The sequence below is a fragment of the Lissotriton vulgaris genome, chromosome 4_1, assembly GCF_964263255.1.
Source record: "Lissotriton vulgaris chromosome 4_1, aLisVul1.2, whole genome shotgun sequence".
NCBI classification, from domain to species: Eukaryota; Metazoa; Chordata; class Amphibia; order Caudata; family Salamandridae; genus Lissotriton; species Lissotriton vulgaris.
This window is the reverse complement of record NC_141691.1, coordinates 2128693262-2128710227: the sequence shown is the minus strand read 5'-3', so window position 1 is coordinate 2128710227 and position 16966 is coordinate 2128693262. Positions and strand designations below refer to the sequence as shown.

General features: G+C 45.8%; 1 protein-coding gene across 1 annotated transcript in view; it reads right to left on the bottom strand.

The window, feature by feature from the left end:
• LOC147725203 (CD5 antigen-like) overlaps positions 1 to 16966 on the bottom strand; it is a 223214-nt gene that overhangs the window by 19545 nt on the left and 186703 nt on the right. The window contains exons 3-4 of the mRNA XM_086967130.1: positions 15785 to 16099; positions 7664 to 7984 (exon numbers count right to left, since the gene is read on the bottom strand). Of these exons, the coding sequence (XP_086823256.1) occupies positions 7664 to 7984; positions 15785 to 16099 (636 nt within the window). The remainder of the gene's footprint in view (positions 1 to 7663; positions 7985 to 15784; positions 16100 to 16966) is intronic.

The following is a 16966-nucleotide window of genomic DNA, read 5'->3' as shown; positions in this document are numbered from 1 at the left end:
GTGCAAGGCACATACGAAAGTAACAGACAAGATTTCCCAGGGTAACGACTTTGCAGATCAGACAGCGAAATATACAGCACAGACTCATACACAGACGACTGATATGACAAAGACTGATGTATCATCACTGACACACAGCATGACAGTCAGGGACCCCGCACTAGATGTCATTGACATACAGACACATGCTACTCCAGACGAGATCAAGAAATGGGCTGAACAAGGAGGGGTCCAGACAGATCAAGGTTGGATGACGAGGGGAAAAACCACATGGTTCCTCCCCGACTCTATGGTTCAAGTTATCATCAACACTGCACATAGCCCAGCACATTTAGGTGAAAAAGCCATGTTAGACAGTTTACAGAATCTCTGGTTCAACAAGCATTTACGAGCAGCAGCAAAACAGAAAGTGCGTACCTGCATGATCTGTTGTCAGTTCAATCCAGGAAAAGGGATTCCCGTAGAGCAAGGTGGATTTCATCCTCCTGACTATCCTTTTGAAGTCCTCCAGATGGATTATATCCAGATGGACAGATGCCGAGGTTTCAAGTATGTCCTCGTAGTTGTAAGTGCCCTATCCCGATGGACAGAAGCATATCCCGTCCCAGATTACACTGCCCCGACCACTGCCAGGCAGCTGGTTCGTGAATTTTTCCCTCAATACGGTTTGCCCCGTGTTGTGTATTCAGACAACGGTCAGCCATTCTCGTCTGAACTGATGAAGCAGATCTCGCTTCTATTGGGGTACCAGTGGAAGTTTCACTGTGTCCGGCATCCAGAGGCAGCAGGTCTCGTGGAGCGCCACAATCAGACTCTGAAAACTCGCCTTGCAAAAGTGTGTAAAGAGAAAGGCGTAGATTGGATAGTAGCATTACCAGTTGCACTGTTTTATATGAGAATGGTAGCCCATTCTAGGACAGGGCTATCCCCGTATGAGGTGGTCTTCGGTAGACCTCCTAATATGTGGGGGACGCCTCTGCCGAGAAAAATCACCGATGTCGAAAGTACTATGCTGACAGATTACCTTGCTTCCTTGATGTCTGCACTACAATCTTGTCGTTCACAGGTTGCTGCAGCCTTCCCAGACAACACCGAGGTGAAGCCACATGCACTGGTCCCGGGGGATACTGTTGTTGTTCGGAACTTCGATAGGACGAGTCCTTTGGAGCCCCGCTGGAAGGAGCCGAAGATTGCAGTAAAGCTAGAGGGGAGGAAGGGCTGGGTACACTCCAGTCACGTGAAGAAATTTCATGGACTTCCGCCAAACCCTGACTCCCAGAACTCTCAAGTACCAGAGACAGATACCAAACTCCCTTTTCGAGAGAAAACTCCCCAAGAGGAGTACAGACAAAAACTGAGGTCTAGTAAGTCAGACAGTTTAATTGTTTAAGTCCCCCTCGGGTGAAGCGGTTAGGCAGTTTCTGACAATGTTCAAGTTAGACCCAAATAGAGAGAGAGATAGACAGGAGATCATGAAAAGAAATCATTACTGTAAAAATCTCCGTAGTAGGTGCATCTGCACCCTGATTATTATGTTTTTCCTGAGTCTTACGTTAATTGGCATCAGCTTGATGTTGTACCTGTATTTTCCGATTGCACATTCTTTTTCTAATGACACTGCAGAACACACGTTTAGTGAACTACCTCCACACGAACTGTCTTATCGACTTGTGCTGCGCAACAATACATTCATTCGTATGTTACACCATTCTCACCAGATCAACAATGCTACTAACTGTTGGATATGTGGCCGACTCCCACCCTATCAGAACTACAAGGGAGCTCTGCCCCTCTTTCCTTACCCGTTTACACACAATGGTTCCTGTGGTGCATGGTTTAGTTTAATTAATTCTGTAGATGCTGATTCCATAGTTTTCCAGGGCAATTGGGTATGGGGAAATCTGAACACAGTTATGAATAAGGCATGTTTCCCAGACAAGGAGGGTCTTCCCCAAAGGACAGGGACCGACCTAGAAAACGAAGTGTATGGATTAGGCAATTTTACACTCAACCTCATGATTCTAAATGTTCAGTCAGAAACTAGTCCGGACTTGCCATCTATGTCAGTATTACCAGTCAAAGGTGAATTATGTGTCAAAAAGAATGGTTCAGTACACCTAGGTCATAGTGAATGTACTACTGTGATCGAATTCAGTGATAAAGGCAAGTCTACATTCAAAGCTTCCCGACATTCCTACTTCATTTGTGGTCATACAGCTTATGTACGTTTACCTCTAGACTGGGATGGTACCTGTTACATTGCATTCTTATTGCCACCAGTTTTTCTAGCCCCATCTGATTATCACAGAAATTCCCGCCTCAATCTAGTTAGGCACAAAAGAGACCTCCCATTAGTTGATTTTACTGAAACCGCATGGGAACAATATACTGATTTCAATAAAGGATTCTTTCCCTATTTAGGCACAGTGTCCAATAGTAAATTGATACGTAAATTAACCAGAATTCTCGAAGCAGTAGTGAATGAGACTACTTCAGCTTTGGGCAACTTAACAGAAGAGCAGTCTGCTATGAGACTTGTTGTTCTTCAGAACCGCCTTGTCCTTGACGTCATCCTGGCCGATAGGGGCGGGGCTTGTAGAGTCATCGGATCCAGTTGTTGCGTGTTTATTCCTAATAACGCGCCTTCGGTCTATAAGGCCATCACCAGACTTCACGAAATTGCCCATCAGATACACCAGAACCCAGGCTCCTGGACTTGGTCCGGTTGGCTCTGGGGTGTAGTAACAGCCTGGGGATGGAAGCTATTGTCATTCCTAGGGATTATATTGGCTATTGTATTCAGTTGCTGTTTATGTCTTCAATGTGGGCCAGCGATTTGCGGCTTGTGCACCACAGCTTGTATTCCCCACTCAAGTTCACGTTCCCATTCCCGATTAAAGAAAGAAGAACAAATGATGTTATACGAACAAATAGATGGTCTCATGAAAATAGATATATCCTAATGGGTCCATAGGGGACAAGGAGGGAATGAGGTAATTGGAATTTTTATGGTCAGTTATGTCCCCTAACGAGTACCCCATCGTCTCCATGTATGAGTTAAAGTGCATGTAACTTCCCTCCGCAACCGAATTTGAAGACGCAAATACATTTGCGTCCAACGTTAACATGTCCTCTATCAGATCCACCATGAATGGATTGATAATTCAGTTCCTAAGTATGCCTTGCCACCGTCTTTACATGGTGCACTTTCACGTTTTCCTGGCTCTGCCGAGTTAGGCCCTGATTCCTGCCATTGAACCACTTTTCCCGTCTCTGTCTCCGAAATCTGCAACGTGGAGATGAAATGCATCCATGACCTCTGCCTTACTTCCTGCCAAGCGAGCGGTGCCCGGCTCGGCCTGCCCTGCCTGCCAAAAACAGTATTTTGCCTTCAAGTTATCAGCGTAGCCAGCTCAGCCTCCTCGAAAACACATTCCTGTCTAGTAAAATAAGTAAACAGCTCCCCGGCTGCAGAGTAAAGGGTAAAGCCTTCCTGTCCTCCTCATGAAATTCATTGCTCCCGTTACCATGGTAGGCCCTGGCTTCGCGCATCTGCACCTAGACACGCATACATTCAGTGTAGCATAGCCTCTGCCCGAAAGACCTTTTCCTCCAGTATAAACATCCTCCAAACACAAGATATCAGGTATGTTTTAGGAACAGGTCGATCTGACATGCCAGACTTATGTCTCTTCTACTAGTGTTAAAAGTCAGACTCTTAGCTTTCTCCAGACGCACGTCAATCACACGTCATATTAGCTGCGCGCGCATCCTGGCCATAGGTTTCAGCTGACTCTGCAAGAATTCACTAAGCATCCACCCACTTATGACACTTTTCTGTGACGTTTCTAGTTCACGCCTCTGTGCACACCCATGGTCACGCCTTTTTGCTACGCACGTGTGTTCTTATCATATACATTTCACTAGTCACGCCTACTGTATGAAATGCTATTGTGTCATTTTACTATATATGCCATGTACTGTGAATAAATCGTTGACATCTTTCCTGACATCTTCCCTTGCATACCCGAACCCTTGTATTGATGGAATAGATCTCCATTGACTCGAGTCATTTCTGAATTAAAGCCCTTTAAGACTCAGACACCCCGGACTCTGCCTTTCATTTTATTGAGCTATTCTTGTACTTGTAATTATATGGAAAAATGATACGGTAAAATATTTACCACACTATGCCTACAGAGGTAGGACATGTGAAGAAAGTAGAAAAAACACACAGAAAGAAGCAAAACAAATGCAGAAAGAAGCAACAGAAGTCCACAAAGACGAAGAAAAGTGCAGGAAGAAGCAAGACATGTGCAGAAAGAACCAACAGAGGAGCAGAAAGAGGCCTTGCTGCAAAATCATCCTGTACCCACATCTTTTTCAGATGGGTACTGGTGGTAACTGACTCTGACTAACCAGGCCTAGGGCCAGTGCTATGCTAAAAGACACTTAAATAAAGTGAAAACACCTACATACACTAGGGAACACTATGCGTTGGGGTATCCCTGTGATTAGCATGACCTCGTCTGTAAGGCCCTAGTACATAATAGTGGAACCGATAAAGGCTTGGGTCTAGTTGTAACCTGGCCTAGACCCCTCTAACTGGATAAACGACAATAGTTGGCCAGGTACCTATATTCAAAAAATTCGCATTAACACCACACCTGGTCAATAATCCCAAGTTGGCAACGTTTCTTTCAAAACATTCTTTACTTATTTACATTTTTTTTATCTATTTAAAAAATGTGCGAGCAAGAGACATTGTTGTCAAAAAAACATTCAACACCATTAACACATATTACAAACAGTAAACACATGAATAAATGAAATACAATCGGCCAATTGGCGTTGCTGCCAGAAGGAGAACGCAGAAGTAATAGCGAGTTTAGCTGTATCCTTGTTTCAGATCAATTGTTGAATGACGCCGGACATCGAAAACCAGAGCTCACACTGCGACACCTTGTCCCTTTAACTTGACGATACCAGGATTAAAAGCACAGCGCCCCCGTCTGCGATATTATCGCGATCAACCAATGAGAGAGGGATCCCCATCTCAAAGCCAAAACTGCAGCTATAGGGTCCCCAGCCTCCTCTGTGAAGAAGCTACACCAATACAGAAAGGAAGAAATAAAGATTTACAGGCCACCTCCAGTCGCTGTCCTGAGGATAACCTACCAAATGTTATAAGAGTTCGAAACGCGTTGACCCCACGCTGGAATAAGAATTTTCATGGGTGCTGCAGAAAAAAAGTCTAAATCATTTGTTCTTGCTAATGCGACCCTGATATAAATAACATTTTTCCAGTGTGGCTGAGAGGCATGCCCATTAAAAGTACCAATTGGCTGCTTGCCTGTTTATAATATACTAGGACTGGTGCCCCATAAATGCAATAGTTGGAGGCATCTTCTTTTTTCCCCCCTCGTGTCTATTTATGGTGTCTATATGAATGTTTTTCATTTAATGTCTTTCACTTGATGGTTATATGATTCTATTTAATTTATTCATGTGTTTACTGTTTGTAATATGTGCTAATGGTGTTGAATGTTGAATGTCTCTAGCTCGCACTTTTTTTGAATAGATAAAAAATGCAAATAAGTAAAGAATCTTTTGAAAGAAATTTTGCCAACTTGGGATTAATGACCATGTGTTATGTTAATGCGAATTTTTTGAATATAGGTAACTAGCACATAATAGGGCAGGGGGATTAAAACTACCTCTCAAAACGCGCTATGGGGTGTTTTAAGTTGGGGAATTAATTCCCCTTCAATCCTAAGGGCCCTCTGGGGGCCAACTAGCACACTAGGTACCTCCAGTAAGCACCAGAAGCCTGCGTTGCAGAGAGATGTAAAAAGAGGCCTGGCCTCAGGGCTTGTTTGCACACATGTCACTTCAGGGCCCTCCCCCTTCCCACACCACTGTGCAAACGCACCCCGTGGTGTGTTATAAGTTGGGGTATTAAGTCCCCTTGAATCCTGATGGCCCCTAGGGTCCAAATAGCTCACCAGGTACCTCCAGTAAGTGCCACAGAGCTGCATGACAGGTAGGCATTCCTGATATTCACTACATGTCAGAACATCGATAACGCGGCTTTGCGATATCAACAAGGATGCCCCATTCCCACGTTGCGACTGTGAAAGTCGCACAAAGAGCCAATTAACGCTGGTTCCTTACGCCAGATTATTTTGCTGACTTACCCATATTGCCCTATGGGGGTGGATTATCATGCTGAATCACCCAAGGCATATCAACAAGGACTACCCTATCGCTGAAATGTTATTGCTGGATTACCAGCGATGTTGCAGCATTTCGCCGCTATCACTGGATATTTTATCGCTTTGGAGATAGCTATTGTTGATAACGCGCTACCTCAGCGATAATATCCAGTGATAGCGGGTGATAACTTCAATCGCGCTAAGCGCAATTAGTGATATTTATCGTGGTGCCTTATAGATATGCCCCCAAGTTCTTTACATCGACCCGAAACCGGTCCCAGGATGCTTGTTTCTGGTTCAGGGAAAACCTGGCTTGGCAGTTCGGTCTGGACTGTTCCATGAGGCACAGAGTCAAGGCTGATTTGCATATAGCTGGGTCTGAACTGAGGTGGCGGAGTGAGTTAAAGAATGATGTTGGATTCAACGTAGATCTGTGTCTGGGGTTGAGTGTCTGAAAAGTGTCATCACTCCATCCATCATCTCCTTGTGTTTGCACATGTGTGACGCAAACCTCCATGTCAGTTTTTTTAAAGCAATGCAAAGCCACTTTGTGTGGCTCTGAGTGGCTTAAAACATCAGGAGTAGTGAAACACAGCACAAATCGCTGCATTATATTACTCAGCCCTGAGTTGGCATTCCTTGGGCATTACGTGGGTGCTCCCCCTCTTTGTATGTGTGTTGCAGAATGCAGGACACATAGAAAGAGGAATATGCCTCCCAGCACCTCCCTGCACAAAAACAATTCTGAGAGGCGTTTTCATCTTTCGATATGTGCTGCAGAATGCAAAAAATATTTCTCTTCATTCTACCTGCTCTGGAAGGTTTAAATTAGGTAAAAATCTATGGCTGCTGCGTGGGGAAAAAAACACTTCAATTAACGCTTCTTTCTTCCATGATGTCTTTAGCATCATCTTTATATATCTTTTCTCATGACTATGATTGAGTTATTGTATGAAAAACATGCCTAGAGCCTGCTGTTGCTTTTCAATATAGAATTAAAAAACAATCTAAGTTTGAAAAGAAAAAACTAATCTGTTCCAACTCTTGGTTGTGCCTTGAGATGGACACGTCTTTACCTTATAACCTGCACATACTGAAGGGACAGAAGTGACAGGGTCTGATGCTAGATGTAAGTTATCTGCATATAGGGTTATTGCACTAGTTCTCCTTCTACTTGTGTTGCCTTCAAAGACTTTGCAATCTCTGAAGGCAATCTCTGAAGGACATCGCTGGACTCTCCAGCCCTTAATAAATCCAATTCAGTTTGAAAAATTACTTTTCTGCATCAAGTAAGATGAATATTTTCTTGTTTCATTCATTTTCTCATGATTTCTGATAGTAATGCGTTGTTGTTATGACTTGTGCATTTTTTGAATAATCCAACTCTACTGTTTTAATTAGTTTGTGGCTATTGATGGAGTTGAAGGATTGCTGTTGGCTTCTATTACCTGTGCACTGCACTCCACCATCCCACCTGAACGGGCAGCTGTTGACTCCCCAGGCAGCGCGTGGACAATCGAAGAGAGACTTTTCTGCTCCAGTGCACCTGACGTCACTCATCCACACGGGGAAGACGCCACTTCCAAATATGTCATTTCTTGTTTCTGCACTGGATGCTGATCCACAGTTGAGCTGTCTACAGACCACCTCAGCATCCTTCCTGTCCCAGTCGTTATCACAGACCGTCCCCCAGCGATTCTCGTGTTTGATCTCCACTCTCCCACGGCAGGCGTCCCCGGAATTCACCAACCGGACAGAATCAGCTCCCCCTGTGAGCAAAGGACCAGAAGGAACAGGTTAGATTCATTGCAAAGGAATCTAATGTGTGAGAACAATTGTTGTCAATTCTTTTGAATATTCATGTGCCCCCATTGTTATCTCTTTGTGTCTACTGTGGCTTGTGTGCTACCAGATCACACTCAAAAGCTAGTGCTCATAATCAACTCTGAACTCTTTCAGGCTAGCCAGCTGACTTCAGGATGTGTCTATTAACATTTGGGATAGTTTATGATGACTCGTTGACTGACCTGGTGACCAAAACTTGACACAGCCATAGACAGCACAAAATATGTGTGTCCTTTTGGGGGAACTCTTCTTGATGAACCCCCAGATTGATCACCTCCCTACAAACATGTTTAAGAAAAGCACCTCCCTCTCTCCCTCATCAGACCTGCCAGTAGTTCTAGGTGAATCATTAAAATCCAGCACAGAATGTGAAATTGAGTGTATCTGGTGGCCTCAACTCAACTCAGAAATGACAGATTTATGAGGATTCAGAGGGTGGGTTGAGTGATGTTCATGCAAAGGGGTATAAGAACTCAGCTGAGATGGTGGAGTCCACCCTCTGCTATCACAAGCGGTGAACCACCCACCTTATCTAGAGCTCAGTGCCTGCCTGGCAGGGAGAACTGGGCAGCAAGAGGCTCCACCAGATCAGGGGATGCCTCCATGCTGACATGGCCACAGTGCTTCATTCAACCCTCTCAGCATATATTCAGTGCTCACATCTACACTCCCAACGGAGAGTTTATATGGGGCCTTGTTTGTACTCTATCCCTGGGAATGCTAAATTAGTAAAAGTTGCCCCACCTTAGATGGGACGGGGTATCCCTGAAATGTTTTACTTTTAATGTAACTTGGGGCAGGAACCAGCTGTTTATTAGCACCTTACTGCATGTACAGGCTCTTAAACATGGTCGCCATTTTGGTTAATATTAATTAAGTGACATTTTGCTTTTGTGTGAGTCTGCCTTAAGTTCATGAAGGGGCAGATTTACAAGCCCCTTGCAACACATTTACGCTACCGTTGTGACTTATTTATAATGTGACGCATCTAGGGAGATGCGTCACGTTGTAAAGCCCTGCACCACATTAAACCTGCGTCAGGCCACCATATCCTCTGTTTTGACTTACATCTTCAACACTCAGTATGTGATACCACGTCCTGTTTTTTACTTTGGCCTTGAGGTCCATTCACCAATCACTTTCCCCACATCCCTGGAGTCACTTCATGTTTAGTTCCCACTTTCTTCCAAATGAGATCTCCCACTTACTTAGCACCCTGAACCTGTGGTGCGACTCCTCTGGGTCACACCGTTTCACAGTGTGCGCCAATTGTGATATGCTTTACCAAATACACTCATATTTTATGAGTCCTGTTTCGGTCATTTCCAGCCCTGAAGAAGTCTAGGGTTTACACCCCAAAGACGAAACACGTGTTGGCTGGACTTTGTGATGTTTCCGTAATAAAAAGGGAACAAAAGAGCATTTGCATTGAGACTAGACTTGTTTGGCTTTCTACTTTGGATCAGATTTTCCAAACCACACGAACGTGTGTGCACAGCATTTGACCGCTTTGCATTTCGGACCTTGTGGTTCTCATTGGAGGGTTTTAGGGGTTTCTCCCTCACCTGTTGCACCGTTTCACCTCTGTACTAATTGACGAATAATGACACGCCGCAGGTGCTGTAATTTAGTGTGTTAATTAATACCCCCTTCTGGTTACATAAATTCTAATTACACCAGAGTAACCAGACTAATTTCAGTAATTACGCATTACCCTGTGATGCAAAATTATCCAAATTATGCTATTACTCTTGATTTGGGAAAGAATTCCTGCTGCAGAAGCAAAGGAACAACAAACTAAGAAAGAGCGAGTAGTTGTTGGCTACAGCTCTACGTGCCCTGTAGCATATTAGCACAAAATGCATTCTTTACCTCCTCTCCTGAGGGGAAGCCTCTTTGTCACTTGGTGGCCTCACTTCAGGGCTATACTGTGATTCTTCTTCCTCTTCTTCTTTTGCTGTCCTCTTGTGGTTTGCTCTGAGGTGGATTCATTGCACATTCTCCTAAATTCTGTATGACTGCCCTTCCTGGTATGTCATCCAGCATCGGAGTCCAGATGGCCATTTGTTCAATGCTCCCCTTTGGACTCAAGTCAAGTCCAGACCTCACTTGGGGTGGTGAAGTATCTAGTGATACTGCCATCCAGTATGTGGAGCTTGGCCAAGAGCGTCAATGAAAAGCGTAAGTTTAGTTGTTGTCATCTTTCTTGAACTCCAGGGACAATTTGTGTCTCTTTCTGGTCCTCAGTCCAGCCGCAGACCACGCAGGTAAGAGCGGTGGGGCCCTGTAGAGGGATTTTCAACGAGCGACGACCAGGGAAAATTAAATAAATAATTAATTTTCCCTCATCATCGTCCATTCAAATCCCTCCAGGTCGCACCACTCTGACCTGCACGGGCCGCACCTGCCTCAGTCATTAAATCACTAGGTATGCGCACTTTGTACTTCTCAACAGTCCAAGAGCCCTTGCTGTGAGAGACCTGGAGGATTTTGTTTCTATTCTGGTACTTAAACAGCTGCGCAACCCCTGGTTTGAGAGTGGCCTAGGTTTCCCCAGGCAGTGGGGATTATCTAGAGACCCTGCATGCTTGCTCTATGGAGAAGAAGCTGGATTGATTACTGGCTGGCACTGTTGCGGTGCCTTTTTCCAGGTAAAAATCTGTGCTGGGGACATCTACTCTCTCCGGTACCCTGACTTGCGTGCATTATTTCTACAAAAGCGACCATCCGATCGCCTGCTATATCCTTTTTCAGCACCTGAGTTTGTGTCTGCATGACTTGCACTGAAGGTCTCATGGTTGCTATTGCAGATTCATTGATTGCCACTTGATGTTCCGACTATTTTCTGTGATCCACTCTTACTAACCCTAGTTCCAGGGCCACAGCATCTATTTTTTGCTCCAACGTAGACTTAACATCCAATAAGGCTTGCAGGATAGTCTCAAATCTGCAATGTGTTCCTTAAGGAAACTGCATCAGTAGTTGTGGGGGAGTAATTCACCTCCATCACAACCGGATCACTGTCCCCATGTGCCCACCTCTTCTGGACGCTTAGGCTTGCCGATGATTTCTCAGAAACCCAAGGTGGCAATCAATTGACCGTTCTCAAATCAGACCTCCAAATATGGAGGGGGCAGCTATGGTCAGTGCTCTCTCTCTAAAACCAGTATGAATGAATTGACAATCCCAATTAGCAAAGACTTTACCCCTGTTATAAGTTCCTAGTATATCATTCCAGTGGTACCCATGGCATGGGTGGTAAAGGGGTCCCTAGTGCTTCCATTACTGTTGTGCCAACCTGAGTGACCCAAGTAAACTACCTACAGCAGGCCTGCCACTAGAGACCACAGGAGCAGTGTAAACTACTCCATTTCGACTTTGACCTCACCATGTGTGGCAAAATCAATGCACTGCTTTTAATGAACGTCAGTCACCCGTAAGGAAGCCCCTGGAGCCCAGGAGGAGGGGTGCATTATATTAACGTTTTGGGCATGTAAATGCAAGTACATATGTCCCTATAGTGGCCTTTACCATTAAAGCACACTATAAGTGATGATAGGCAGTCCAGGGCATAACATGGACTTGCACCCTGGCAGACCTGGGGCTGGTAGATCCATCATGATACTGCCTAAAACTGGTTAGTTTGGTTACCATCTGAACCCTGACCCCTGACATTATTATCCTGTGAAGGGCGATTCAGCGTACACGCAGGTGGTTAGCTTAGATATTGCCCAACTGGTTGCTCCAGTTCCTCTGTGCTCTGGATGGCTTGCTTCTGTCAAGACAGAATACTGACCTCCTTCAAGACAGTCTGATAACTCCCAGAAGTCAGGAGCATAGGCCTCAGCAGGAATGAGGTCACACATCCTCCCTCCCTGATAGACCTGTGAAGTGGCACCTCAAGGCGGTGAGCTTCAAAGGCTGCCCAGCCTCTGATGTACATCCAGTCTTTCTCCCAGAGGAGTAAACGGCTCTCCTACTGCCCCAGGAACATTTGCACCTGGGCAGTTGGGAAAGTTAGATATCCTTCAAGTGTACATCCCGGGAAGGATACCCACATCTCTACGGTGGGCCGCCTGGCTTTACCATGACGAAGAGCTCTGCCATTTTTAAAAGTGGTAGAAATAGTGGTTTCTGGTTGGAAATGTGACTACAAGCCCAGATATAATCATCTCAGGTGTGGATTACCTGCAAGGGCTAGCAGCCCATTGGCCACTAGTTCTTATATCCCTAACCTCTCCTAAATCTAGGATTTAAGTGACCCCCCAATACCAGAACCTCAAATATGACCCAACTACATCAAAGAGGACACCTGAAGAGACCCATGTTGACGTCAACAGGACTTTTAACAGATACTCTGTCCCTGAAGAAACACACCTGGAAGTACCTCACCAAGACTTGTCCTAAGCAATCTCTTGGATCCCCTGAGGAATTGGAACCCCTGTGAGCACCGGAAGCTCCCTCAGACGCCTTTGAACAAGGGGCTCTAGTCCCCTGCAAACTTCAGGAAAATCAACTCTCTGGATCAGAAAAATGGCTGGCCATCAGGCCCTCAGAGGTGTTGCACAAATCCAGATAGTCTAGTGCATTGTGGGAACTATAGTCCTGCCTTTCCCAAAGTTTTAGACAGTTACTGTGTTCCCCTGGACCACAGGACATCAAAGTAAACATGTGCTCTAGGCTTGTTCCTTGCCAGTTACTCGATGCTGCACCAAGAGGGAACTCCATCATACATTCGTCTGACATCAGCAGTGGCCCCACAATTTATTTTTACATCTTGTTCTCAGCAGCAATGTCAAAGTGGTAAAGGGAGCTCTCAAGGGGCCCCTGTTCAGCACCAAGGACAGCCAGGACACCTCTGCACCGTGGCCCTAGGGGCCAGGGAAAACGGAACCGACTGTTGTGGCTTTACCCAGTAAGGGTTCCAAGCAGCTCGACCAATTTTCTCTAGTGGCTTTTCCCATTGACAGCATAGATGAAGTTTTACTGTGTTATTTTGCACTGATTTTTATTGCTTCTAAAATCCATAACTCTTGCATGTATGCCATCCAAGTTTAAAAAAATATAAATTAAGATAAAACATATAATTTATTTTACTTTTTTTTAATCTGATTTCTATCGAGTCATATCAATGACTTATTGTCCATGTTGATACTCTGAAATGCTTAACACTTGTTCCTCCAGTAACTCCTAACTGCTCTTTGCCACACTACCAGGACCGAACCCACCCACCAACCCCACCGACACAGACGCCGCCGCCCAAAACTTCAGACAGTGGATCGACGACTGCGCCAACACCCTCGCCCCGATCAAGAATCCCTGAACTATGCGCAGGAAGACAGGACCTCGGTGTATAGGGGTGTACCAACCTATAACCTTAGTACCCAAAATCCCCAAACCGACTAGTTTCTTATTCTCATGCGAAAGTCATAAACAGAGTCTTGAAAAAATAAAGTCATGTAGTAACGTGTGCAAAAGCAGCATCATGGTAGCGAAGCCATGTAAAAAGACTCTTTTAATACAACATTTCCGTGGAACACAAATATTGGTCACAATCCTTCCGTAGTTTTTTTTTTTTAACTACCCCTTGGTCCTTCTTCTTGATCCCAGTTTAAACAATATGAGATGGCTCCGCCCTTTTCCCTCTGCAAGATGCCAACACTTCTCTGACTATTTCTTTTGTTTTAACGGAAATACTCCCCCTCTTCCCTGTATCCTCCCTCTTCCCTCAGTCGACACCCTGCAAGTGATAAGCTTACAGAGATGCCAAAGAAAAAGAAGGTGAGATGGAGGAAGGGAAGGAAGAAAGGAAGGAAGTAAGGAAGGACGGAAGGAAGGAAGGAAGGAAGGAAGGAAGGAAGGAGGGAAGGAAGGAAGGAAGGAAAGAAGGAAGGAAGGAAGGAAGGAAGGAAGGAAGAAACGATGGAAGGAAGGAAGGAAGGAAGGAAGGAAGGAAGGAAGGAAGGAAGGAAGGAAGAAGGGATGGAGGGAGGGAAGGAGGGAAGGAGGAAAGGGCGGAGGGAGGGATGGAGGTAGGGTTGAAGGGTAGGAAGGAGGGAAGTGTGGTTTGAGGGAAGTGCGGAGGAAAGGATGGAGGGAATGACAAAGAGAGGGTAGGAAAGAAGTGCATAGGGAGGGAAGTGTGGAGGGAAGGCTGGATGGAGGTAGGGAAGGATGGAGAGACGGATGGAGGGTAGGAAGGAGGAAAGGGTGGAAGGAAGGATGGAGGGAAGGACAAAGAGAGGGTAGGAAGGAAGTGCGGAGGGAGGGAGGTGTAGAGGGAAGGCTGGAGGGAGGGGGAGAAGGGTGGAGGGAAGGATGGAAGGAGGGATGGAGGGTGGGAAGTAGGGAAGGTCTGAGGGAGGGAAGGGCAGTGGGAAGGATGGAGGGAAAACAGAGCAAAAGGTGGGAAGGACAGAGGGAGGATTAGAAGGACGTAGGAAAGGAGGGAGGAAATGACTGGGATGGGAGGGTCAGAGGGAAGGATGGAGAGAGGGATGGAGGGCAGGAGGGAAGGATGGAGACAAGGATAGAAGGAAGGAGAAAGAGAATAAGGGAGGGTGGGAAGGATGGAAGGGTACAGGAAAGGCAGGATGGAGGAAGGGAAGGATGGAGGAAGGAGGAAGGGAATGAGAGAGGGTAGAAGGGATGGACACAGGTAAGGATGGAGGGAAGGACAGAGGGTCAGAAGGGAGGCGGGATGGATGGTGGGAAGGTGAAGGGAATGAGGGAGGGAGGGAGGATGAGGGAAGGAAGAAGGGAGGGAAGGACAGAGGGAAGGATAGAGGCAAGAATGGAGACAAGGATGCAATGAAAGAGGAAGAGAATGAGGGAGGGCAGGAGGGAAGGATGGGGAAGGATGGGAGGGCAGAGGGAAGGCAGGATGGAGGGCTGAAAGATGGAGAGAAGGAGAAAGGGAATAAGTGAGGGTGGGAGGGATGGACACAGGTAAGGATGGAGGGAAGGAGGGTGGGAAGGAGGGAGGGAAGGATGGAGGGAAAGAGGTTAAAGGGAAGGACAAAGGAAAGGATGGAGGATGGGAAGGAGGGAGGGAAGGATGTGGAAGGAGGAACGGAATGAGCGAGGGTGGGAGGGATGGACATAGGTAAGGATGAGGGAAGGACAGAGGTTCACAGGGAAGGCAGGATAGAGGGGGGAAGAATAGAGGGAAAGATGAATGGAATGAGCAAGGGCGAGAGGGATGGAGGGAGGGAGGATGGAGGGAAGGACAGAATGAAGGACGGAGGCTGGAAAGGAGGGAGGGGGACTGTGATTGGGAAGGCTAGAGTGCAGGGTAGTGGACATTGTCACTAAGTCTTAGGATCATTGCTAAGTGCTTAAAATTAAAAAAACGACTCAGTGGATGGTGCAGACTAGACTCAGGCAAGAAAAATCATAATGTCTGCTTCTAGGTGGCTCGACAGCGGGCAGGGATTGGCTTGTGAAACTCTCCTTCTCCCGAAGGAGTCATAACCATTGGGAAGATGCAAAGAGCAGAAACAAGCAGCAAGCACACAGGCAGGAAGGGGGGTTGCAAGTTCCCCCTTGGCTCCAGAGTGCATAATTATCTGCTTGAAAATATTTCATGAAGGGTCTTAAGGGTTCATCCGGACCCACCTGATGAAGTGCTTGCCATCAGAGGTCACTATTGTATTTTGACAGAAGTGAATAATGTCTTCATTATGCAATGAAGCTTGTTTTTACACTCAGCTTACACTTCTTACCTGCACAGGTAACTCCAGCATTCCTCCCAGTTGGACAGGTATTAACATTCCAGCCTCGCTGTGCACATTTCCACAGGGCAGACTCATCTCCTTGGCATTGGACATTACTCATCAGAACTGGCAGAGGGCTGATCCCGAATGATGAATTGTACTGATAGCTTTGTACAGCTCCACATCCAAGCTGTCTGCAGACCACCGACGCGTCCTTCTGATCCCAGGCGTCATCACAGACTTTACCCCACACACCATTGTGTCTGACCTCCACTCTTCCAGCACAGAGAGAGGGGCCGTTCACCAACCGGACCTGATCAGGACCTGGGAAGAGATTAAAAAGGCATTGGAAAGGAATGCCAACAAAAGGAACTAAGAAAATATAACGTCTTTTTGATAAATAATAAGGTAGTTTCAGTGACAAATGACGTGCTGTGGTAACAAACATGTGAACGTTCTCTTTCCAGTCTCTCAGCAGATGTGTTGACCGCATCTTCCACTACTCCTTCCCCACATGGATGTAATTGGCCAATGGGATCTAAGCCATGTGAGAGAGTCCATGATCGATACATTGGGCGCCTCGTTGGACACAGCTGCACTCATCAGCTTTTTACCACGGTGGCCACAGTAATACAACCCTTCCGACACGTACATTGGTAGTCGGTCAGAGATTATTCCATTTAAACCCTCACACTTCTAAGACATCTCAACCGTGAGGTTCTAAAATATGTCCATACGGCCCTGAGAATAAACCTTTCTGATTGACTTTGAATGTGGAGTCAAGTAGGCTTTACCAGAGTGTAAGTGTTTGCTGTCCTGCCTCTATCTTGTCTTTCAATCTTTACTCAATCCTTGGTGAATGTGAGTTCTTCAGTCCTTGATACCTGTTATAAGCAGATGAGACTTATCATCAACAGGAGACTCTCACTGTGATGATTCACCCTCGATCAGCAATAAATATCATGAGACACACATCTCACCTCTCTCTCCTGCCTCAAGGCTGTTGCTGTATGATGCAACACAACTATATAAGACAAGATTCTGATTTATTTATTTATAAGTTCTAAAGCATACATATGTGTGTTTTTTTATCACTAGGACTACTGTAGGTGCATGGGAAGGTACAGTAAGAATAAAGGTATTGTTTTTAACTTTAATGCTGATCAGGAGTGTGGGGGAGGTGATGGTGGC